This window comes from Mustela nivalis (assembly GCF_964662115.1).
Source record: "Mustela nivalis genome assembly, chromosome: 8".
Lineage (NCBI taxonomy): Eukaryota > Metazoa > Chordata > Mammalia > Carnivora > Mustelidae > Mustela > Mustela nivalis.
Window position 1 is genome coordinate 39309663 of NC_139027.1, and position 18926 is coordinate 39328588.

Genomic DNA, 18926 nt, shown 5'->3' on the forward strand with positions numbered 1-18926 from the left:
CCTCACCCAAAGGACCCTGGACCCTTGGGAAAGGAAGTGTGTGCAGTGAGCTCTGCTCAGCATTTGTCCAGCCCAGTTGTCTTAGTCCGTTCAGGTTGCCATAACAAAATATAGACAGGATGGCTTAAAACACAAAATTTTATTTCTCACAGTTCGAAGGAGGCTGGGAAGTCCAAGACCAAGAGGCCAGCAAATTCCATGTCTAGTAAGAGCCCACTTCCTGATTTATGGTAGACTTTTTGCTGAGCCCTCAGGGTCGGAAGGGATGGCATTTCTTTGGGGTCTCTTTTATAAGGACAACAATCCTATTCATGAGGGCTCCACTCTCTTGACCTAATCACGTCCCTAAGATCCCATAGGTAGCATCATGTCGGGGATTAGGTTTCAACATGAATTTGGGGGCAATACAAACATTCAGTCTCTGGCACCAGCTTTGTGGAGTAATGAATGAATTCCTTAGATGGTCACCAGGGAGATGTAGATGCACTTAAAAGACATCAGAAAGCTAAAAAGTGGTTGGGTAGAAGGTGGACATGGGAAGAGAAGACCAATCAGCTTCTTCTCTGGATTCGATATGCGTACCTGGAGGAATAGAGGTTCTTTCTTCTGGGACTGCCAATCTGGGGAGATGTTAGATTGGGACTGCTGGGGCCATCTGTCTTTGGCTGTTCTTGTGGCCACCACTTCCGTACAGACACAAATATCAGAGAGGCAAGAGACAGAGCTCAGTGGGGATGATGTGAGTGGAGAAATCCTATTCTGGTAAAGTAGGCATAGTTTGGGAGTTTGTCTGTTTTTTTTTTTTTATTCATTTGTTAATTCAGTCATAGAACAAATTTGTATGTAACAACTGTCGCATACTTACCATAGGTCCATGAGCCAAGGAGCCAAAAACCATAGATGAATTAGCCAGACTTATGCTCTTTCAGATCTCCCCATGTACTAGGTTTGAAAGATATGTAATCAAATACCACCCATCTCACCCCCACCTGTTAGGTGGGTGAAGTAGGGAGTAATTAGATATACTATAGACAGGATCAAACAGGATGTATAAGAGGTCAGGGAGATGAGGAAAGGGTCTTCCTGACACTGAACACAGCCAGGATAAGTACCAAGCAGAGGCTGCTGTTCTGTGTGTCGTGGGGACAAAGCCAGTTATAGGGAAAACGGGAATACATTCTACTTACAGGTGGGCGTATGCTATAGATTTGAGTCCACTTCTCCCTTCCCACTCACTCATTCCACAAATAGAATTCACCGAGTACCTGCTCTGTGCTTGGCACAAGGAACAGGGATGCAGCTAGGAACATAGCAGATTGAATTTAAAAAAGACAAAAATCTCTGCCCTCATGAGCTTGCATTTAGTGGAGGAGACAGACAGAAAATAAGGGAACAAGGTATAGTCTGTTTTCTTTATTGGTGGTAATTTTATAAAGATGCCCCAAACACTGAGTTGGCAAATACTAAGCAGCAGCTTCTAGGGGAAATACAAGGTTAGGTTCTTGGGAGCCTGTTACAACACTCATCCACCAATCAATATATACCTTGTTTTATATGTGTTTCTGTTGAAAGACACTCTATTGAATATATACTACTGATTCGTTGACCTTGAACTCATAGCCAACAGCATTAGAGTTTATGCCCGATGAGGCTGATCCAACATACATATTTTCTCTGTAAGGCTCATCACAGACTTTTGCACTTAGCAACACCCGGCAACACTTTAGCCCTACTCTTGGGGCCATTGTAAACAATGAGATCACCAACAAAAAGCACAGAAACTCAGTAAATAAAGCAACACTAAGTAGATCACAGAAAGGACACTTGTCTATAGAAGGAGAACAAAAACAGAAAGGCAAAGTGTTGCTTTGTTTGAACTCTGTTGGGAATGTTGTCTCTGGGCGACTCAGTTTTTCAGGACTCTGTGCATGTCCATGAATGACTTGTAACCCCCACATCAGTGTTACATGTGTTGATTTGGGGGCTATAAATTTTTAGCAAGTAGGTGAGTTCACAAACATGGCATCTGCAAATAATGAGAATCAATAGTCTGCCGTGTGCCAAAAGGTGGTAAGTTATGAAGGCAAAAAAAGTTCTTTTGCGGGGCTGTCTGTGTTGGGGGGGGTAAGTTGAGGGGCCTGGGCTGAGGGTGTGGGCATCAGGGTTCCCGTCTCAGAGAACTGGCATTACCCGCTTGTTATGGCTGTTGATGAATATCCCTTAGCTTCCAGGGGTCCCCGATGGTCAGAAAGCCTGTGATGGGAATAGTTGGCCCTTTGCATGTCCACCTGTGATCCTGTTTATGTCCATCTGTGGTCCTGTTTTCCTTTCTACTCCCAGAATGAATAAACATCTCATGGGAATAATGGGATTATATTCAGGGCTTTTCAGAACATCTCATATGAGCCTCACAATGATTTCACAGGGAAGCAGGGCAAAGGCTATTTTCCTACTTTACAGGTGGGAAATACAAACCTGAAGCTCAGACAGCTCATGATTTGTTCCCAGGTCAACAGCTCACTTGTTGTGGAGGCAGAAATCTGAAAATGCTGATTCCTAGGGCAGTCCCCGTTGCTTCCTCCACATTGCTTCTGCAGCATATTACTTGCCATGCATGTGTTTGTAGCTGAGCTTGTGTCAGGGGAGTTCAGAGGCCTCAGAGGACCCAGGCGCCCTGAACCGTTATCCTCAAAGAGCTTCCCTCCATGCCTGAGCTGAAGTTTTTGTCTCCAAGTAACTCTTCTTTATTTTTTTTAAAGATTTTATTTATTTATTTGACAGAAATCACAAGTAGACAGAGAGGCAGGCAGAGAGAGAGAGGGAAGCAGGCTCCCTGCTGAGCAGAGAGCCCGATGTGGGATTCGATCCCAGGACCCTGAGATCATGACCTGAGCCGAAGGCAGCAGCTTAACCCACTGAGCCACCCAGGCGCCCCAAAGTAACTCTTCTTTAAATGCAGGGCTCCTACCTTAGAGATCCTGAAGCTTGGGCTGCTGTAATAGAAGTACCATAGCCTGAGTGCTAGAACAACAAGAATTTATTTCTCACAGTTCTATTTCTCACAGGCTGGGAAGTCCAAGATTGAGGTACCAGCCCATTTGGTTCCTGGTGAGGACTCTCTTCTTGGTTTGCACTGGCCACCTTCTCATTGTGTCCTCACAATGTGGAGAGAATGAGGGAGCAAACTCTGGTGTCTCTTCTTATTAATCCTATATGAAGACCACAGCCTCACAACCTCGTGTAAATCTAATTATCTCCTAGAGACTCCCATCTCCAAATACCATCACAGTGAGGGTTAGGACCTCAACATGTTAATCTGGGGGTGGGGGGGCACACAATTCAGTCCACAGCAACCTAATCTGTGAGACATTTGTACTTATTAACTCAATCCAAACTAGTTGATCAATTTAGTCAGATGTCATCATGGAGAGTAGAGCACAGGATCCTTGGAGAATGGACACTAGACGGGTTAGTATTGCCTTTTGATAGATAAGAGGAGACTAGAAGAAGCCAGGGCATTGTCAGGGAGGGGGCAACAGAATACATTATGGCAGGTGGAGAGTCCTGATACAGTAGTGATGATTATTTCTAGCGTCTTACTTTGGGCTCTATGATACAATTGTACTTCTAAGCTCCTCTGTGGTAAGGTAGAGTGATAGGAGTGGGTCTGCTCATTGAGATATGAGCTCAGTGGTCATCAGTGTGAGACTCTTCAGAGTACTCCTTTCCTAGCAGCAGTCCAGTGTCAGCCTTGGTCCAGAGTGAAGAGACATGGAGCAGAGGCCCCCAGCCAACCAGTAGTTGTCCTATGGTGACAAGTGAGAAGCAAATTTGCATAATGAGCCATGGAGAATTTGGGGTTGTTTGTTGCTGTGCCAAAATCTAGCCCCTCTTGATTGATACATCTGGATCCATAGAAGGGTAGGAGGCTACCCTAGGAGTCCTCACAGAAGGAGATAATCGGGGCTGTGTCTTCATGCGTTGTAGCTGAACGTCCCTGGAATCACACCATTCAGGCACACAACTCAGTCTTGCTGATTCAGTCTTCAGGGTGTAGGGCCCTTCTCAGTGATGCTAGCAACTTCCTTAGGATCTGTTCTTCTTCTATGAAAATGAACTAAAATTCAAGGTTTCCATACAACACCTGCCATGTCCTTCACTTCCTGTTCCAAATGCCTGAGGGAGTATCACCATGGCCGCTGCCAATGGTGCCCCTGGAGACCATGAGCTTACTACCAGAAATGTTCCCTCCCTGGCTCCCTGCTCATTCATCCACATACCAGAACAGATTTGGGTTCTGTCTGAAGAGGTCAAGGATGCCCTTTCCTCCCTCTCAACACCACACATCTTTTCTTTGGTCCCAAAGCAGCCCAGTTGTGTCTAGGGTCCCACATAGTCTCTCATTAAATCAGGCCCTTCCTCTTGTCCCACCTACACCTCAGATCCTGCAAGCAACACTCTTCCCCTCACAAAACTAAAACTGGACTCCACCCTCATCACCACAGCAAGAGACAATTTCTCAAGGAGCATATCTTCTATATTCATCCACAGTCAAATAACATTTAGCTACACACATGCCTTGAAATAAAAGACCTACAGAGAGACGGAGAGAAGGTAGAAACTTCCCCCAGTAATAGGGTACAAGGGCACACAATTTCACATTCCCAACCAGCAATCTCAAAAGTTTGGATCCATGTGACATTGATGCCTGCATCTTCCCCAAGAACAATGTATGCACATTTGCTATACCTTTAGGAAATATAAGAGCCTATCTTGGTGTTTCATCACGTCAAAGAAACGATATGTCCTAAAGGCTCGTGCATTCAGTACATATTACTAGAGTTCCAACCAAGTGTCATTGCTTGGGATCCATCACAGAGAAAAACCAACCAGGAGCCTTGCCCTTGTGTGGTTTCTATTCTAGAATAGAGCTCTAGAGACAGAGAACTTCTTGCAAATATTAAATGGCGGTTTATTCTTCCATCCACATTTGTATTTCCCCTCCAGAATTCTGGAGATCTTTCTTAGCATAGAATTTTTTGAGATTCGTGTGTGTTGTTGCATGTATCAATAGTTCATCCCACTGCATGGACCCACCGCATTTTGTTTCTTCTTTCACCTGTTGATGGCCACTGGGTGTTGTTTATTTTTTAGCTCTTACGAATTATGCTATTACAAACATTCATGTACATATCTTTTGTGATCTTATATTTTTTATTTCACTTGGTAGTAGAGCTGTTGTGCCACACAGTAAGTATGCATTTCATTTTTTGTGAAGATGTGCATTTTTCATATTTAAGCACTTTGTGTATATGTTTCATTTTATAAGAAACCGCCAACCTGTTTTCCAAAATGGTTATATCATTCTATTCCCACCAACAATATGTAAGAGTTCCAGATATTACTCATGCTGGTCTGCCTTAGTATGGTCGGTCTTTTAAAATTTAGCTCTTCTCATGGGTGGGAATGTCCCATTATGGTTTTAAATTGCCCTTCCCAGGCCCTGTTTTAAGTGCTTCGTTAACTTACATATCACAACAATCTTATGAAATATGTGCTATTATTATTCTCATACCCATTTTACATGTAGGGAGACAGAGGCATAGAAAGATATGATAGTTTGCCCAAGGTCATGACGTACCATCCAGGTACTCTGGCTCCAGGGGTCAGACTCTTAACCTCTCTGCTCCACTAACCTCCCCAAGAAGTTCTTGGTCTCCACTATGGGTGGTCCTTCATAAGGAGACCTGGAAACAGCAGCCAGTCACCTGAAGAAAAAAGATGTTATTTAAGATAAAGTTTACAGCCTAAAGATAGATGCCTGAAGAGCCACACAACAGAAAACAGAAGAAACTTCCCCTCCCAATCCACATGTGCAGGTTGGGCCAGGATAAGAGCCAAGACCCCAGAGTCTCAGTCTCTTGCCTTTTCCTGCTGAGCCCTGCCAAAGGGCAACATGCCAGCTTTGCCTTCAACAGATAGTACAGTGCCACCACCCCCCTCTTCTACTGTTTGAATCCTGTTGGCACCTGGGGAAGGGGCCCTGTCTGACTCAGTAACAGTTACAGGCATCTGGGGTGTGACAGGGGAAAGACCATCCTGCTTTGAATCTTTTTTAGAAACAGGTGGGGTATAAATTATAAATGAACACATGTGCTAGTCTTATGCAGGACTAGGGAACAGCCAAAGAAAACTTAAAACCTGGGGCACCTGGGTGGCACAGTCAGTTACACCTCTGCCTTTGGTTCAGGTCATGATCCTGGGATTATGAGATCCAGCCTTGTGTCGGGCAGGCACCCTGCCCAGTAAGGGGTCAGCTGGTCCCTCTCCCTCTCCCTCTCTCAGCTCGTGCTCTCTCTCTCTCTCTCTCTTCCAAATAAATAAATAAATAAATAAATAAATAAAATCCTTTTTGAAAAAAGAAAGAAAAGGAAATAGAAAATGCTGCAAGTTTCCAGTCTTTCCACCTCCGATTTTGTGACCTTCAAGGAATAGGACAGAGCAGTGGCTCCTGGACTTTTGAATTTCAAACACCAGTAAGGCTTTAAAAAAAAAACAACAAAAAAAAACAAAACAAAACAAACCCTCCAAAAACCCAAATATAAGTTTGGTATCTTTTTACTTTGCCAAGAAAGACATTAATAAAGCAACAATCACTAATTGCTATCACCATTATGTCATAAAAGAAAAGACGTTTTAATAACCCCCAAGTTAAAAAGGATCATCTCAGAAAAAGAGATGGCCTTTTAAATGGGATACAGTAGCTTTATGAAAAATTCACAACACTCTCCTGATTTTTCTTAATGAAAATGCTATCACTGTCAGGTACTTGTTCTCAGGATCTGCTAGTGAAGTAGAAAGTCCATGGTCCGAAGAAATCAGGTAAGTTCAAATCCCAACCCTGTGACTCTACCTGGCATTCTGGATAGCTCTCTATTGCTGTGTAAAAAACTATCCCAAAACTTAGTGGCAAAAGTAACCACCATTTTATTACACTTATATATTCTGTGAGTCAGGAATTTAAACAGGGCATAGGATGGCTTACCTCTGCTCCAATATATAAAGGAACTCAGCTGGGAAGACTCAAATGGCTGGAGTGATCTAATAACTAGGGGCTAGAATCATCTGGAGGCTTATTTGCTCACATCTCTGGTGACCGGGGTGGGATGACTTGAAGGACTGACAACTGGAGTGCCTACATGTGGCCTCTTCATGTGACGTGGGCTTCCTCACAGCATGGTGGCCTCAGGGTAGTCACACTTCTTTTATGACCCTGGGAGCTTGGTGCTCCAAGAATGAGTAGTAGGTAAGGCAGAAACTACGTGGACTTTTATGACCTGGCCTCGGAAGACATATGGTGTCATTTTCTCTGTAAAATAGTCGTCAAATCATTCACATCCTCACCCAGATCCAACAGAATGGGACACAGACCCCACTCGTTGATGGTAGACATGCCAAAGAATTTGTAACCATTTTTTGAAACTACCTCCTGGAAGTTACTGCATTTAATATACACAATAACACAAGGTTTGTATCATTATCCTCATTTTATAGATGAAAAAAATGAGGATCATAAAGGCCAAGAAACTCACGCCAAACTAGTAAAGTACTGAGGTAATACCTGACTCCCTGACCTTTCTTGTGCTCATGGATTCTCACCTTGAACCTTTAGCCAATAGACCACACCCTCTCACCTAGCTGGTGAAGGAGCTGCAGATGCCAACACCACTTGAAGAAAGGTCAGGGACCCACCTTCCAACTTGGCTGATCTATTCCCATAAATTGGCTTCCAGGCTCCCAGCTCTGCCTCCCATTCTTGGGCTCCAGTGCTGCTCTTTGGGCCTGGTGTTGGGTTTTACCTCTCTGAGTTTTAACTATCTGTTTGCCTTCAAGGACTTTGCCCTGACTTGTTCCTCTGACTTCAGCAGGCTGGTGCATGGGATTGACCTTCTAGCTGGCACCTAGGTCTATGTTGAACTACCTTGTGGCCAGGGGATTTGAATAATTTGAGACATTCAACAGCCATGACACAGGTATGTTCAGAGTTGGCAGTGACTGCTGGGCCATTCTTCGCAGAAGTCCCTGAGGAGATGGGCTGGCCTGGGACGCAGGGCCTTATAGCCAGGGTAATACATTTATTTCTCAGGACCCTTACTTACAGGTGCCAGAAGCCCACCCTATGCCCAAAGTGAGATGTGTGGTGAGGAAGCTTCCATAACATGCTAAAGGCAGAGATAAAGCTGGACTCTGAGCTCTAGAACCAAGTTTTAAATGATGCAGACATTTCTTCCTTACTCTTATTTCTTTGTGTCAGCTTAAATTCCTCCTAATTCTGATGGTCTTCTTCCATCCAAATAGAAAAATGAGGAGAGCAGCTTCTGATGCATCCTTCATCAGAGTGGGATAATCACATTTCCCTTATTCCAGCTTGAAAAATCTCAAGGAAGTGTTCTGATTGGCCTCTCTTGAGTCAGTTATCCACCTCTGGACCAATCAACTATAAAGAGGAAGGAGATATCAATCACCCAGAGTTGACCTCTTGGACTCCACCTTCGCATATCTGAGTATTTTCCCATGAGTCAGACATGCACCCTATGTGCTGTGTACTTAAGTATGATATGACCAAAATCTATGGGTATCCTTAGGCAGAGACCACTGACATTGATTTATAATATCACACTGAGCACTGAAGAAATGTTGACCATTTCTCAATTCATACTAGAGTCATTTTGGTGTCCAGGGCTCCTGGGTATAACCTCAGAACACTGTAAATGAAATGTGAATGGAGTCAGTGACCCAGTGGTCTATACCTTACATGGACCTCTGTTTAGTAATTTCAGCAGGAATCCATTAATAGAATGGAGAAGAGGTTCCACAGTGTGTTTGGTGTGGTAGAGACAGCTCTGCCTCTTGACTGCTTTGAAATATTCCCACTTTCTAATCCACTAGGCACAGAACTCAAGATTAGTTCCAAAGTGCTGAGTGGAACTTGTTGCCCACATTCACAAGGTTGACCTGTAAGCAACTGTTTTGTTGTTGGGGCTGCTTCATTCTCTGAACTCAGTATCAAGGAGGGTCCTAGGGAAGATGGTACTGAACTGCTGCTGTCTCCTGGGCTCAGGTGGGTCCAGAGTTGCCCTGTAAGAGCCTGAAGACAAAGGCTACTATTGGGTCTGAGGGTACTGAGGGCACATTCAATACTGAGTTCTTTATATACTCAGTCAAGATACTGAGAAGATGAGGTATGGGTCAAGCAGACGAGGTGGATTTCAGGGATGTCTCAGCCAGGGCTATGGCTCAGGATTAAGTTTGTTCCACATTTCCTTTCCCCACCACACCCCTGGGATTGTCCCTGTGGTCAGTGCCTTGATGTGGGTCTTTCTAGGTAAAGCCAAGAATACAATGAGTAGCTGAGACCATTGTTGGAAACCACTGACCATCTCCTTTGGCACTCCTTTTTTATTATATCTTTCTTCCTTTCCTTTCCTTTTCCTCCCTTCCTTCCTCCCTCCCTTCCCTGTTTCTTCTTTCTTCCTTCCCTCCTACTTCCTTTCTTTTTCTTTCTTTCTTTCATTCTTTTCTACCTTTCTTGTTCTTTTTTTTTTTTTTTTTTTTTTTTTGGTATGGTCACCCAAACCATTTAATTTTCCCTGTTTTCCCTTCTTCCTTTCCCTCCTAAACCCCTTCCTTTCTTCTGTCTAAAGTTGTCAGTAGCCCTTAAAGAAGTAACTTTGATGTATCTTCTTAACTGTTTTCTGAACTTAGAGGTATAAATTGGCAGGCAGAGTGGGGTTATTTCAAGGAAGTTTCAGAATTGCCATTGGGTAAGGAAGTTGACAGGAGCTAAGCTATGTAACACGAGAGTGAGTCAAATGCTCTAGAGGGGGTTCCAGGAGAGGATGGAGGCTGGGAGACTGGCAATAACAGAGCTTCTTTCAGGGAAGCAGGGGGAGATTTTAGAACATGAATTATTAAGGCTGCCATAATGTGGAGTAGGGTACGTGACTGTTACAGCTGAAACCACTGGCAGTGTGTGCTAGGCTCTGTTCTCCCAGCACTGCATCAGAGATTTGCATATAGGTATAGATGGTTATTGTTGGAGTTTGAATTTTGTTCCCCAAAAGATGTCTTGAAGTTCTAACCCTTGGTTCCTAAGAATGTGACCCGATTTGAAAATAGGGTCTTTGCAAATGAAATTACTTAAGTTAAAATGAAGTCATACTGGATCAGGGTGGACCCTAAATTCAATAACTGGTTTCCTTATAAGAAGGCCATGTGAAGATAAACAGACAGTCATAAAGGGAAGACGATCACATGAAGATAGAGGCAGAAATTGGAATGATGACGTTACAAGCCAAGGAATACCAAAGACTGCCAGCGACCATCAGAAGCCAGGAAGAAGTAAGGAAGGATTGTATCCTAGAGTTTTTAGAAACCTTGCAAACCCCCTGGTTTGGGACCTCCAGCTTCCATAACTATGAGAGAGTAAATTTTTGTTGTTTTAAGCCATCTAGTCTATGATCATTTGTTATGGCAGCCCAAGTAAGCTATTTTGGTGATCTTATCAATCTTATATATTAAGACACTGTTGGTTGCCCACCCAACTGCCAGTTCACCATTGTTTCCGCCTATCCTAACCCCAATTTTCTTCAACGTCAGAGAGCAAGGTGCTCTAAGAAGATGGCTCTTGAAAAAAAAAAAAATGAATGAGTCAAAGCAGAGTACATTTATTCCCCTTTTGCTAGGGATTAGTTAGAGTGACCATCTGGCGCTGCTTTGGCATCTTGTAAGGGGGAGTTCAGGGATGGGGTAGGGAAGGCTGCTTCTGGGAAATATTTCCTCCATATTAAAAAGATGAGAGGCCTCTGCACTTTCCTTCTTACCTTTGGCCATGTTTGTGTGAAGGCATATTCCTTGATGGTGTTGCCCTCTCCTAGCCATGAGAAAGGCCAAGTGTATTGCAGAGAGGCTGACCTAAGGCTCTGATCTCACTGAGCTTTTAAATCCCTAACCTCTGCTGTACTTCTTCTTATGTGAAAAAAATGAACTCCTATTGTTTGGTTGGGTGTTCTACATGCAACTGAAAGCAATCTAACAGACACACTAGGAATAATAGTAATAATACCAATAATTGGATTAAAAATAATTTGATTTGACTGAAACCCTTGCCCAAAGTAAAAAAGACAAAATAGAACAGAGATAAATTAAAGATAAAGATTAATTGCTTAATTTTATTAGCATAAAATATAAACAAATGTAATATATATTATAAATGTAATATATATTATATATATAATATATATTATATATATATAACATATATAATATATAAAATTACGTTTGTCAAAAATACGGTAGATGTAAAAGTCTACTGGCAGAGTGGGAAAATTCTAGCATACATGACAGAGAAGAGGTTGGTATTCTTACACAAAGAACTTTTGCAAACCAGTAAGAAAATGGCAAAATCACTCCAATAGAAAAACGGTAAGGAATAAGAAGCAATTCTCAAAAGAAGAAACATAAATAGCTGACTAACGATAAAATTCAGTCTCACTGTCCACAGGAGGGAATGCAAATTAAATACAATAAAACCTGCAAGGGCATATTCAGGCCTGAAACTTTTGGGAGCCGAGTCCTCCAGACTATACATGCAAAATTAAGTCTAAATGTAAATTATAAATAAAGCTACAATGAACGAGTCTTTTTATGGACATGCTTATGCAGTACTCTTTGCTGAATAAAAAAATGGAATTTCTGAGTCATATATAAAGTGTATGTTTTACTTTAAAAGAAACTGTCAAAGCATTTTGGAAAAACCATTTTACATTCTCATTGGCAGTGTATGAGAGTTGCTCCTCACTCTCATCAGAACTGGGCAAAGTCAGTCTTTAGTTTTAGCCATTGTAGATGGGTAGTGGTATCTCACTGTGGTTTCAAGTTCTATTTCCTTAATGATGTTGAGCATCTTTTCATGTCTTTTTTTTCTTTTTCTGTCATTTGTATATTTTCAGTGAAATGTCTTCAGATATTATATATTTTAAGATCTTGGCTAATTCCATCATTTCTGTCATTTCTTGGTCTGTTTCTATTGATCTTTTTTCTCCTGCTTATGAGTCACTTTTTTCCCCTCTTTTCTCTCTCTTTCTCTTTTTAAAGATATTATTTATTAATTTGAGAGAGAAAGAGAGAGAGCACAAGTGGAGGGAGGAGGCAGAGGGAGAGGGAGAAGCAGATTCTGAGTAGGAAGCCTTAGAGTGGGCCGGCTCCCTGGACCCCAAGATCATGACCTGAGCCAAAGGTAGATATAACCAACTGAGCCACCCAAGTGCCCCAGTCATGTTCTTTTTCATGCTTAATAATTTTTGTTTGCATGTTGGGCATTATACATTTTACCGTACTGAGTATTGGATTATTCTGTTTTTCTTTAAACAGTGTTGAACTGTTGGTTGGTTGGTGGTTGGTTTGTTTCTCTGGAGCACAGTTATGTTACTTGGGATAAATTTGATCTTTTTGGCTCTTTCTTTCAAGCTGTGTTAAGTAAAGTCCAACTCAGTTTTTAGTCTTAGAGCTAATTTGCCCCTAATACTAAGTCCCCTCTTGAGAGCTCTAGCCAGTGTTTCATGTATTAAGAGGTCTCTCCATTTTGGCTTGTGTGCAGGTAATATGTTCCCAGCTCTGTGTGAGCTCTAGGAATTATCTGGCACACTGCTTTTTGGTAGTTCTTCCCCGGCTTCCTGTAATTTTACCCATGCGTGCTCTGAATAGTATTCAGTTAAAGACTTGAGGGGTTCCCTCTACGGATCTCTGTATCTCTCTCTCTCTCTCCTCCTCTCTCCCCCTCCAAATCTCTCCTCTCTGATCTTCTGCTCCCTCAGTTCTCATCGCTATAGATCCTGAACTCTGATCTCTGTCTTTTGAGCTCTTTGAGATTGCTGGGCTCTGTTCAGGTCCCCCCCTCCCCCAACCCTCCCCGTGCAGTAATATCTAGAAACTGCATTGAGACAGCAAACTAGAATAATTGTAGGACTCACATAAGTTAGTTTCCCCTATCATAGCTGTCATGATCCCTGGGCTGCCTGTTGTCCAATGCTTACAGTTGCTTGGTATATATTTTTTTCCCTTAGTTTTCTAGTTGTTCACAATATAAGGACCATTCCTATGGCAGTTAATGCTTCATGGATGAGAGTGGAGTCTCTTTTTCCTATTTTCAACTTTAAAAATCCTGGGGGAGAACTTTTGCCCAGCTTATGTTCAGTGATCACCCATGAGCCCATCAAAGTAGTAAGGATTACAAAAGAAAATGATGCTTTTTAAGACTGAAGTATGGGGAGAATCATTTTCCAATACAAAATGGAGAGAACTTCTCAGAAGAAAGGGGAAGGGTGTGGGGCAAAAACAGAGAAGCAGCACCCATTGAAACAACAGTTGGTGTGCAAAAGAATAAAAAGTGAAACAACTGATAAGGCCAAGAGTTCCGTTGTTGAGAGACTGTGTCCAGTCCCTGGCTTCGTGCATTCCAGGGTCAAGGACAAACTGGAGCGGGGCTAGGGAGGAGAGATGTAATATGTGTAACAGTTGGCCTGAGATAAAATGAAGTAAAAACACAACTTTCTTCTCTCTCCAATCTTTCCCCTCCTCTGCCTTTTGAAATTTGCTGTGTGGAACATTTTTCCCAAACCTTGACTGAATTCTGGGGTTTGTCCCATTACTTTTCTGGTCTTTTTCAGACAACAGAGAGACCTCCAGATATTTTAATCCCATGAATGGTCTCACTTCATGAATTAAACTGTCTGGTTCTGTGTAATAGTAAAATTCCATTTATAGAAGAATTCCATTTATAGGAATAGGGGACATGCTTCAGAAGGAAAACAGTATGCAGAGATATTCTGTTTCTCCACCAAAAGGATATCTTTGAACCATAATATTCAACTCCCTACAATAGCTAACAGCATATACTGACCTTTCCAGGGAGTTGGGGTGGAGAGGCGAGGGGCATGAATGGAGAAGAGAGGTCTCACGAAGGTCCTATTTACTTGTTACTGTCCTGATCTACCTAGTAGATATCTCAAGCTTTTTCTTGTAGGGTATTATCTTAACTGTGTAAGGCATAGGCATAAGGCACTTGGGTAAGGCATAATGAGGCTAACACAGATAAAGAGAGAGAAACCAGAAAGTTTAACAGTTTTGTTACCCTGCAAGTTCCCCGGACAGAACACAGCATGCCATTAAGGGCGTAAACCCGGAGTAGGTTATAAGGCGGAGGGAGAGAGGGGAACTGTGGTTTCTGCAGGAAGTAAAGAGCAAGGCAGAACAAGCAGGTTTAGCATTGGCTTCTTTGAATAATTACACTGGGCTCTAGGGCAAAGGAGCGGTCTCTGGTAGTCTGGTACCTGACCCTGGAGCAATTAGGCCTGAAGTGTGAGAGCCTGATAAGGAGGTGGTTGGGGGTGTGGACTTAATGGGCTATGCAAGAAGGGGAACTAACCAGCTTCTAGCGAGGGCCTCAAAACTGGGTCAAGATAGCATTTAACAACAACTAAACTAAGCTAAATTACAGGTATTTTATGGGTCCTTTGGAAACCCCTTGTCATAGATGTCTCACCTCTGTCCCTTTACTATGGGCAAGGTCTTTCTTCTTCCTGCAATCTCTGTCTCTGTTTCTCTCTCTCTCTCTCTCTCTCTCACACACTGCTAGCACATTCCCAGCCTCTTTCTGTCAAAGTCTGAGGTCTCCTTGCCTCTGCTAGTAAGCAAGCCATGTTGGGCAGGGCTCCTTTAAAGAAAGCTTCAAGCTAGCTCTCTCTTGTGCCTCTCACATCTGACACTGAATTATACATGACATGAGCATCAGTAAAGGGGAATAGTGCTCTGGGAGAGCACCACGGAGGGGGATGAGGAAGGCAGAGGCTGAACAGAGGAAAAAAGTGGACAAAGGTTTTCCAAGCATAAGGGAATAATGTATCAGAACTTATATAATAAGGGCCAAGACCCAGGTGAGAAAAGTGAGGCATTTGTCTTTGGGGCAAAATTTAAGGGCATGCCATAAAATGCAGTTATCAAGATAAATAATATTTAATGCTATTTAAAAAAATATCTAAGGACCTGTGTATAGGATCCATTTTCCCTTTTGCTTAAGGCACCAGAATGCCTCAGCAGGGCACTGGTGCTATGCCGTAGCAGCTTCTAGCTTCTTCCTGGCCAGATTGTATCCCTGAGCCAATTCTACAAAGCAATGCTGGAGCGGCCCCCTAGGAAAGGCCTTCCTCAACAAATAACCTTTTATCTGAGTCTTGAAGAAGAAGGTGAGGCATGGAGTGTGTGAACAGGAGAAAGGGAATAGCATTTTGCGAATCCAAAATGCATCAGTTGGAAAGAGTTAAATGGCTCTTTGGGGAATGGTGGTGGCAATGATTTTACAGGCAAGGACCAGATTATGAAAAAATTTTTTAGTATTTTAACGAGGGGAGACAAATGCCCATATTTGTTTCTTATGCATATGATGCTTTGTTGGGGGACAGATTGGAGGGGTCAGGCCTGAATACAGGTAAGTCCCTTAGGAGGCTAGCGCAGGGTCCAAGTAAGGGATGACCGCATCCCCAACCAGAACAGGTGTAGCTAGATTCCCAAGGTCCAGGTCCAGGCCTTGGTTTCCCCCACCATAAACCTGAGGGTGGGGCAGCACCCAGGTGTCCTGCGGAAGGGGCCACCTCGGGGTTCCATTGGAGCGCCCCGTGCACCAGGGCGCGGAGGAACCGCCCAAATTCAGCCTCGGGCTGTGGCGATCGGGTCGGGGCGGGTCCCGCGGGTGCCCGACCTGCTCACCGCCCAATCGCCGCGGGCCCGCCGAGCCCCGGGGGGCTGGGGCCGCCGCCGCCGCCGCCGGAACGTGCCGCGGCTGCGCTGACGCGCGAGCGCCGGGCAGGGCGGCGGGCGCGCTCAGTCTGGTGGCGGCGGCGGCCGTGCGCGGACGGACGTTGCCGGAGCGCCGCAGCCGCCCGCTCCGCCAGCAGACGAGCCGAGCCGCGCCGCGTTGCCGGCGCCCGCTCGCCCACCCGCCCGCCCGCCATGGTGTCATGGATCATCTCCAGGCTAGTGGTGTAAGTGGCTTTTCCCGCGCCCCTTCCTTCCCCTCCTTCTCCGCCCCTGGCCCCCGGGCTGCGCGGGCCCCTGCAGCGCCCGGCCCCGTTCGCTCCGGCTATTAATACCCGGCGGCCGCTAAATTTAGCAGGTACAGTAGCTGCCGAGGACGCCTGCAAGCGGGCGACACAGGACGCGGCTGCTGCCCTGCGGGCCCGGGCCCGGGCGCGGGGGACAGGCGGGCGGGGCGGCGAGGGCGGGGGCGCACGGGGACTGAGCTGGCTGCGCCCCGCAGCGCCCCGGCCGCTTTTGTTCCCCGAGTGGGTGGGATTTGCGGAGGCCCCGAATGGGCGCGCCGCGGGGACACGCGTCTGTCTCCTTTGGGAGAAACGCTGGCGGGATCTGCCGTCGCCGCGCCGCGCCGCCGCGCTTTTGTCAGGTGAAAATGACAGAGCCCAGCCGAGCCTGGGGCGCTGCCTGGAGGGGTCGGCGCGGAGAAGGGTGGAGAGATGAAGGAGGGGCTCCGACTGGGATTGAAAGAATACTCCTTTTTCGGTTTCTCAGATTGACAGCGGTAAAGGCAAGTAGGACACAGCGGGGACGTGTAGGAATCTTGGGGCAGACGCCTGGCGGACCTCATGTCTGATTCCTTTGGCGGGGGTCTGAGGGAGAGATAGGGGCAGGCATCTGCAGAAATTCACGGGAAATTTCGAAGTGACAGCCGCTCAGGTGGTGGCAGTGACACCTCCCAGGCCTTGTAGGAGAGCGCAGAGTCATCTGGGGTGAGGCCTCTGTGAAGTCATTGGGGGTGGGTTATGGGGGGCGTTTTTCTCTGTCAAGCCCCAGAGCTGAGTAGACATTTGAAGAGCTCCTTTCCTCGTGGATTTATTTCCCTTTGGAAATACACATGGCTGTAGCAGTTCCTCTTCTTCCCTAACCATTTTTGCCTGAGTCAGGACAGATGTGCCACCTGCTCAGGGGAGCCAGGGCTGAAATTGGCCTGGAGAGTGTGGGTGGGAGGTGCACCTCAGGCTCTTTCTTTGTCTGGGAAAGAGGGGCTCCAGACTCTGGTTCATTGTGCACCATCACTCCCAACATTGTGAAATATCTCCCATCTCCTGTCCTTTACTGATTTTGTAAGAAGCAGCCAGAGGCAGCCTTCTGAAGTCATTCTCAGCATTGTAGCCCTGCCACCATTCTGGGCTTTCATCCCAAAGCCAGTATTTGTGCCTGCTGGCCCCCAATTCTATGCAGCCCTCTCCACAGCTGTTGCCACTGCTGGGGTTTGTGCTATACCTCGAGGTGGCATGTTAAATATTTAGAAGATTTCTGAGGGCAGAGCTGGCATGAATAATACAGGGAAGCGACTGGAACGCCTTGCCCCACCTCATGCCTGACCAAGGCCTGTCTTGCCGTCAGGGTGGTATTTTTTTCTCCTGAACTAGTGTGTGATCTTCATATTTGGCAGTGACTTCTGGGGAGCCCTCAGGGTGTGGCCGGAGACTCCCATTGGCCTGGCTGGAGAGCTCATTTTCTATAGGTTCTACTGCACTAGGCCTGGCCCCCTGGAGAGTGAGAGCTTCTAGTCTGGGGTCCATGTGACCATCTTTAATTTTATGAGCATTCTTCCTCTCCTACTACACAAGGCAGCTGAGTAGGGTAGAGAAAAGAGGCATCACTTGGGAGGGGTCTCAGTGTTGCTGTTATTTTTTAAAACCATGCTCCCCAGAAGTGAAGCTTCAGAGAACTTAAATGACAGGAGAACTGCCCCTCAGGTCAGCCCAGGACCCTCTGCCCCAAGGGAGAATTTGTGGGATTTGGGGGTGTTATTTCCTCCATCAACTCCAAAAGGTCAGGGATACCACCCATCTCCTGATCACTGTCTTTATAGAAACCCAACATGGAAGTGTCAGGTGTCAATTATTAAAAACCAATTTAGTTAGCAGTACCGGTTTCACTTAAATAATAACCTGCTCATTATAGGAAAATCAGAAAATATAGATAAATAGATTGAAAATCATCCACATTATCATCACACAGAGATAGCTAATGGTAATTGTGAAAGGTCTCGTCTTCAAGATGTTTTTCCTATGCATGTATGCACATACATTTACATTTCTAGTTCAAGGAATTTATTGATTCAGCCCAAATTTCCGCATCTCTCTTAGCAAGGAATAGGAATACTGAATTTGGAGTCAGAAAACCCTTGGTTCAAATCCCAGTTCTGTCTCTTGCCAACAGATGCCAGTTCACAAGAGATCCTAGTTCAGGAGCTAGTTAACCTCATGTTGCCGTTACAAAGATTTCAAGAACACATGGTTCATAAATTGTGGAGCATTTCCGTTCCTCCACCACACACCAGATAATTAAGAGAGGGCCGAGGTAAGAGCTCTGGAAGGGGCTCTCAGACTTAATCTACTCCTGTGTTTTGCAAACTGGCTTCCCTGAGGACCACCCAGCCTGAGTGGGTGGGCTCTGGGCTCCCAGCCCTGATCAATGGGAGTAACTCCCCCTTTGTTTGGTTTGTATATTCGGGTTCTAAATAAAAAATAATTTGAGAAATATATAGATTTTAGCACTAATGAAAACCACCCATTCCTTCTCCCCTCTCATCTGTAAAACTGTAGAGGGAGTGTGCCTTGCCCAAGGACACAAGGTGAGCTGGTGAAGAAAACAGGCTCTGGATTTTTGATCCGATGCCCTTTCTACCTGTGCCTATCCTTGACAGTTGTCTGAAATTGACCTCTTTCAAGCTCCCAAGACCTTTGCTCTGGCATCCTGTGATTTTTGTCCAACAGTCCCATTTCCTATAAGAAACTTTTTCAGGGCTTTGTAAGCCTCTGTGACAT

The 18926-nt window shown here is 45.0% G+C and overlaps 1 protein-coding gene across 4 annotated transcripts in view; it reads left to right on the forward strand.

Annotated features, from left to right (window-relative positions):
- The first annotated feature begins 15935 nt into the window (after positions 1-15935).
- Positions 15936-18926, forward strand: part of REEP1 (receptor accessory protein 1) — a 105731-nt gene continuing 102740 nt past the window's right edge. The window contains exon 1 of one of the 4 annotated variants that reach the window (XM_082743531.1): positions 15936-16097. In XM_082743531.1, coding sequence (XP_082599657.1) covers positions 16066-16097 — 32 coding nt within the window. In that variant the 5' untranslated portion in view covers positions 15936-16065. Of the gene's footprint in view, positions 16098-17614; positions 17676-18926 lie in introns of those variants that run through there. The other 3 variants (XM_082743532.1, XM_082743530.1, XM_082743529.1) reach the window with 3 other exon arrangements.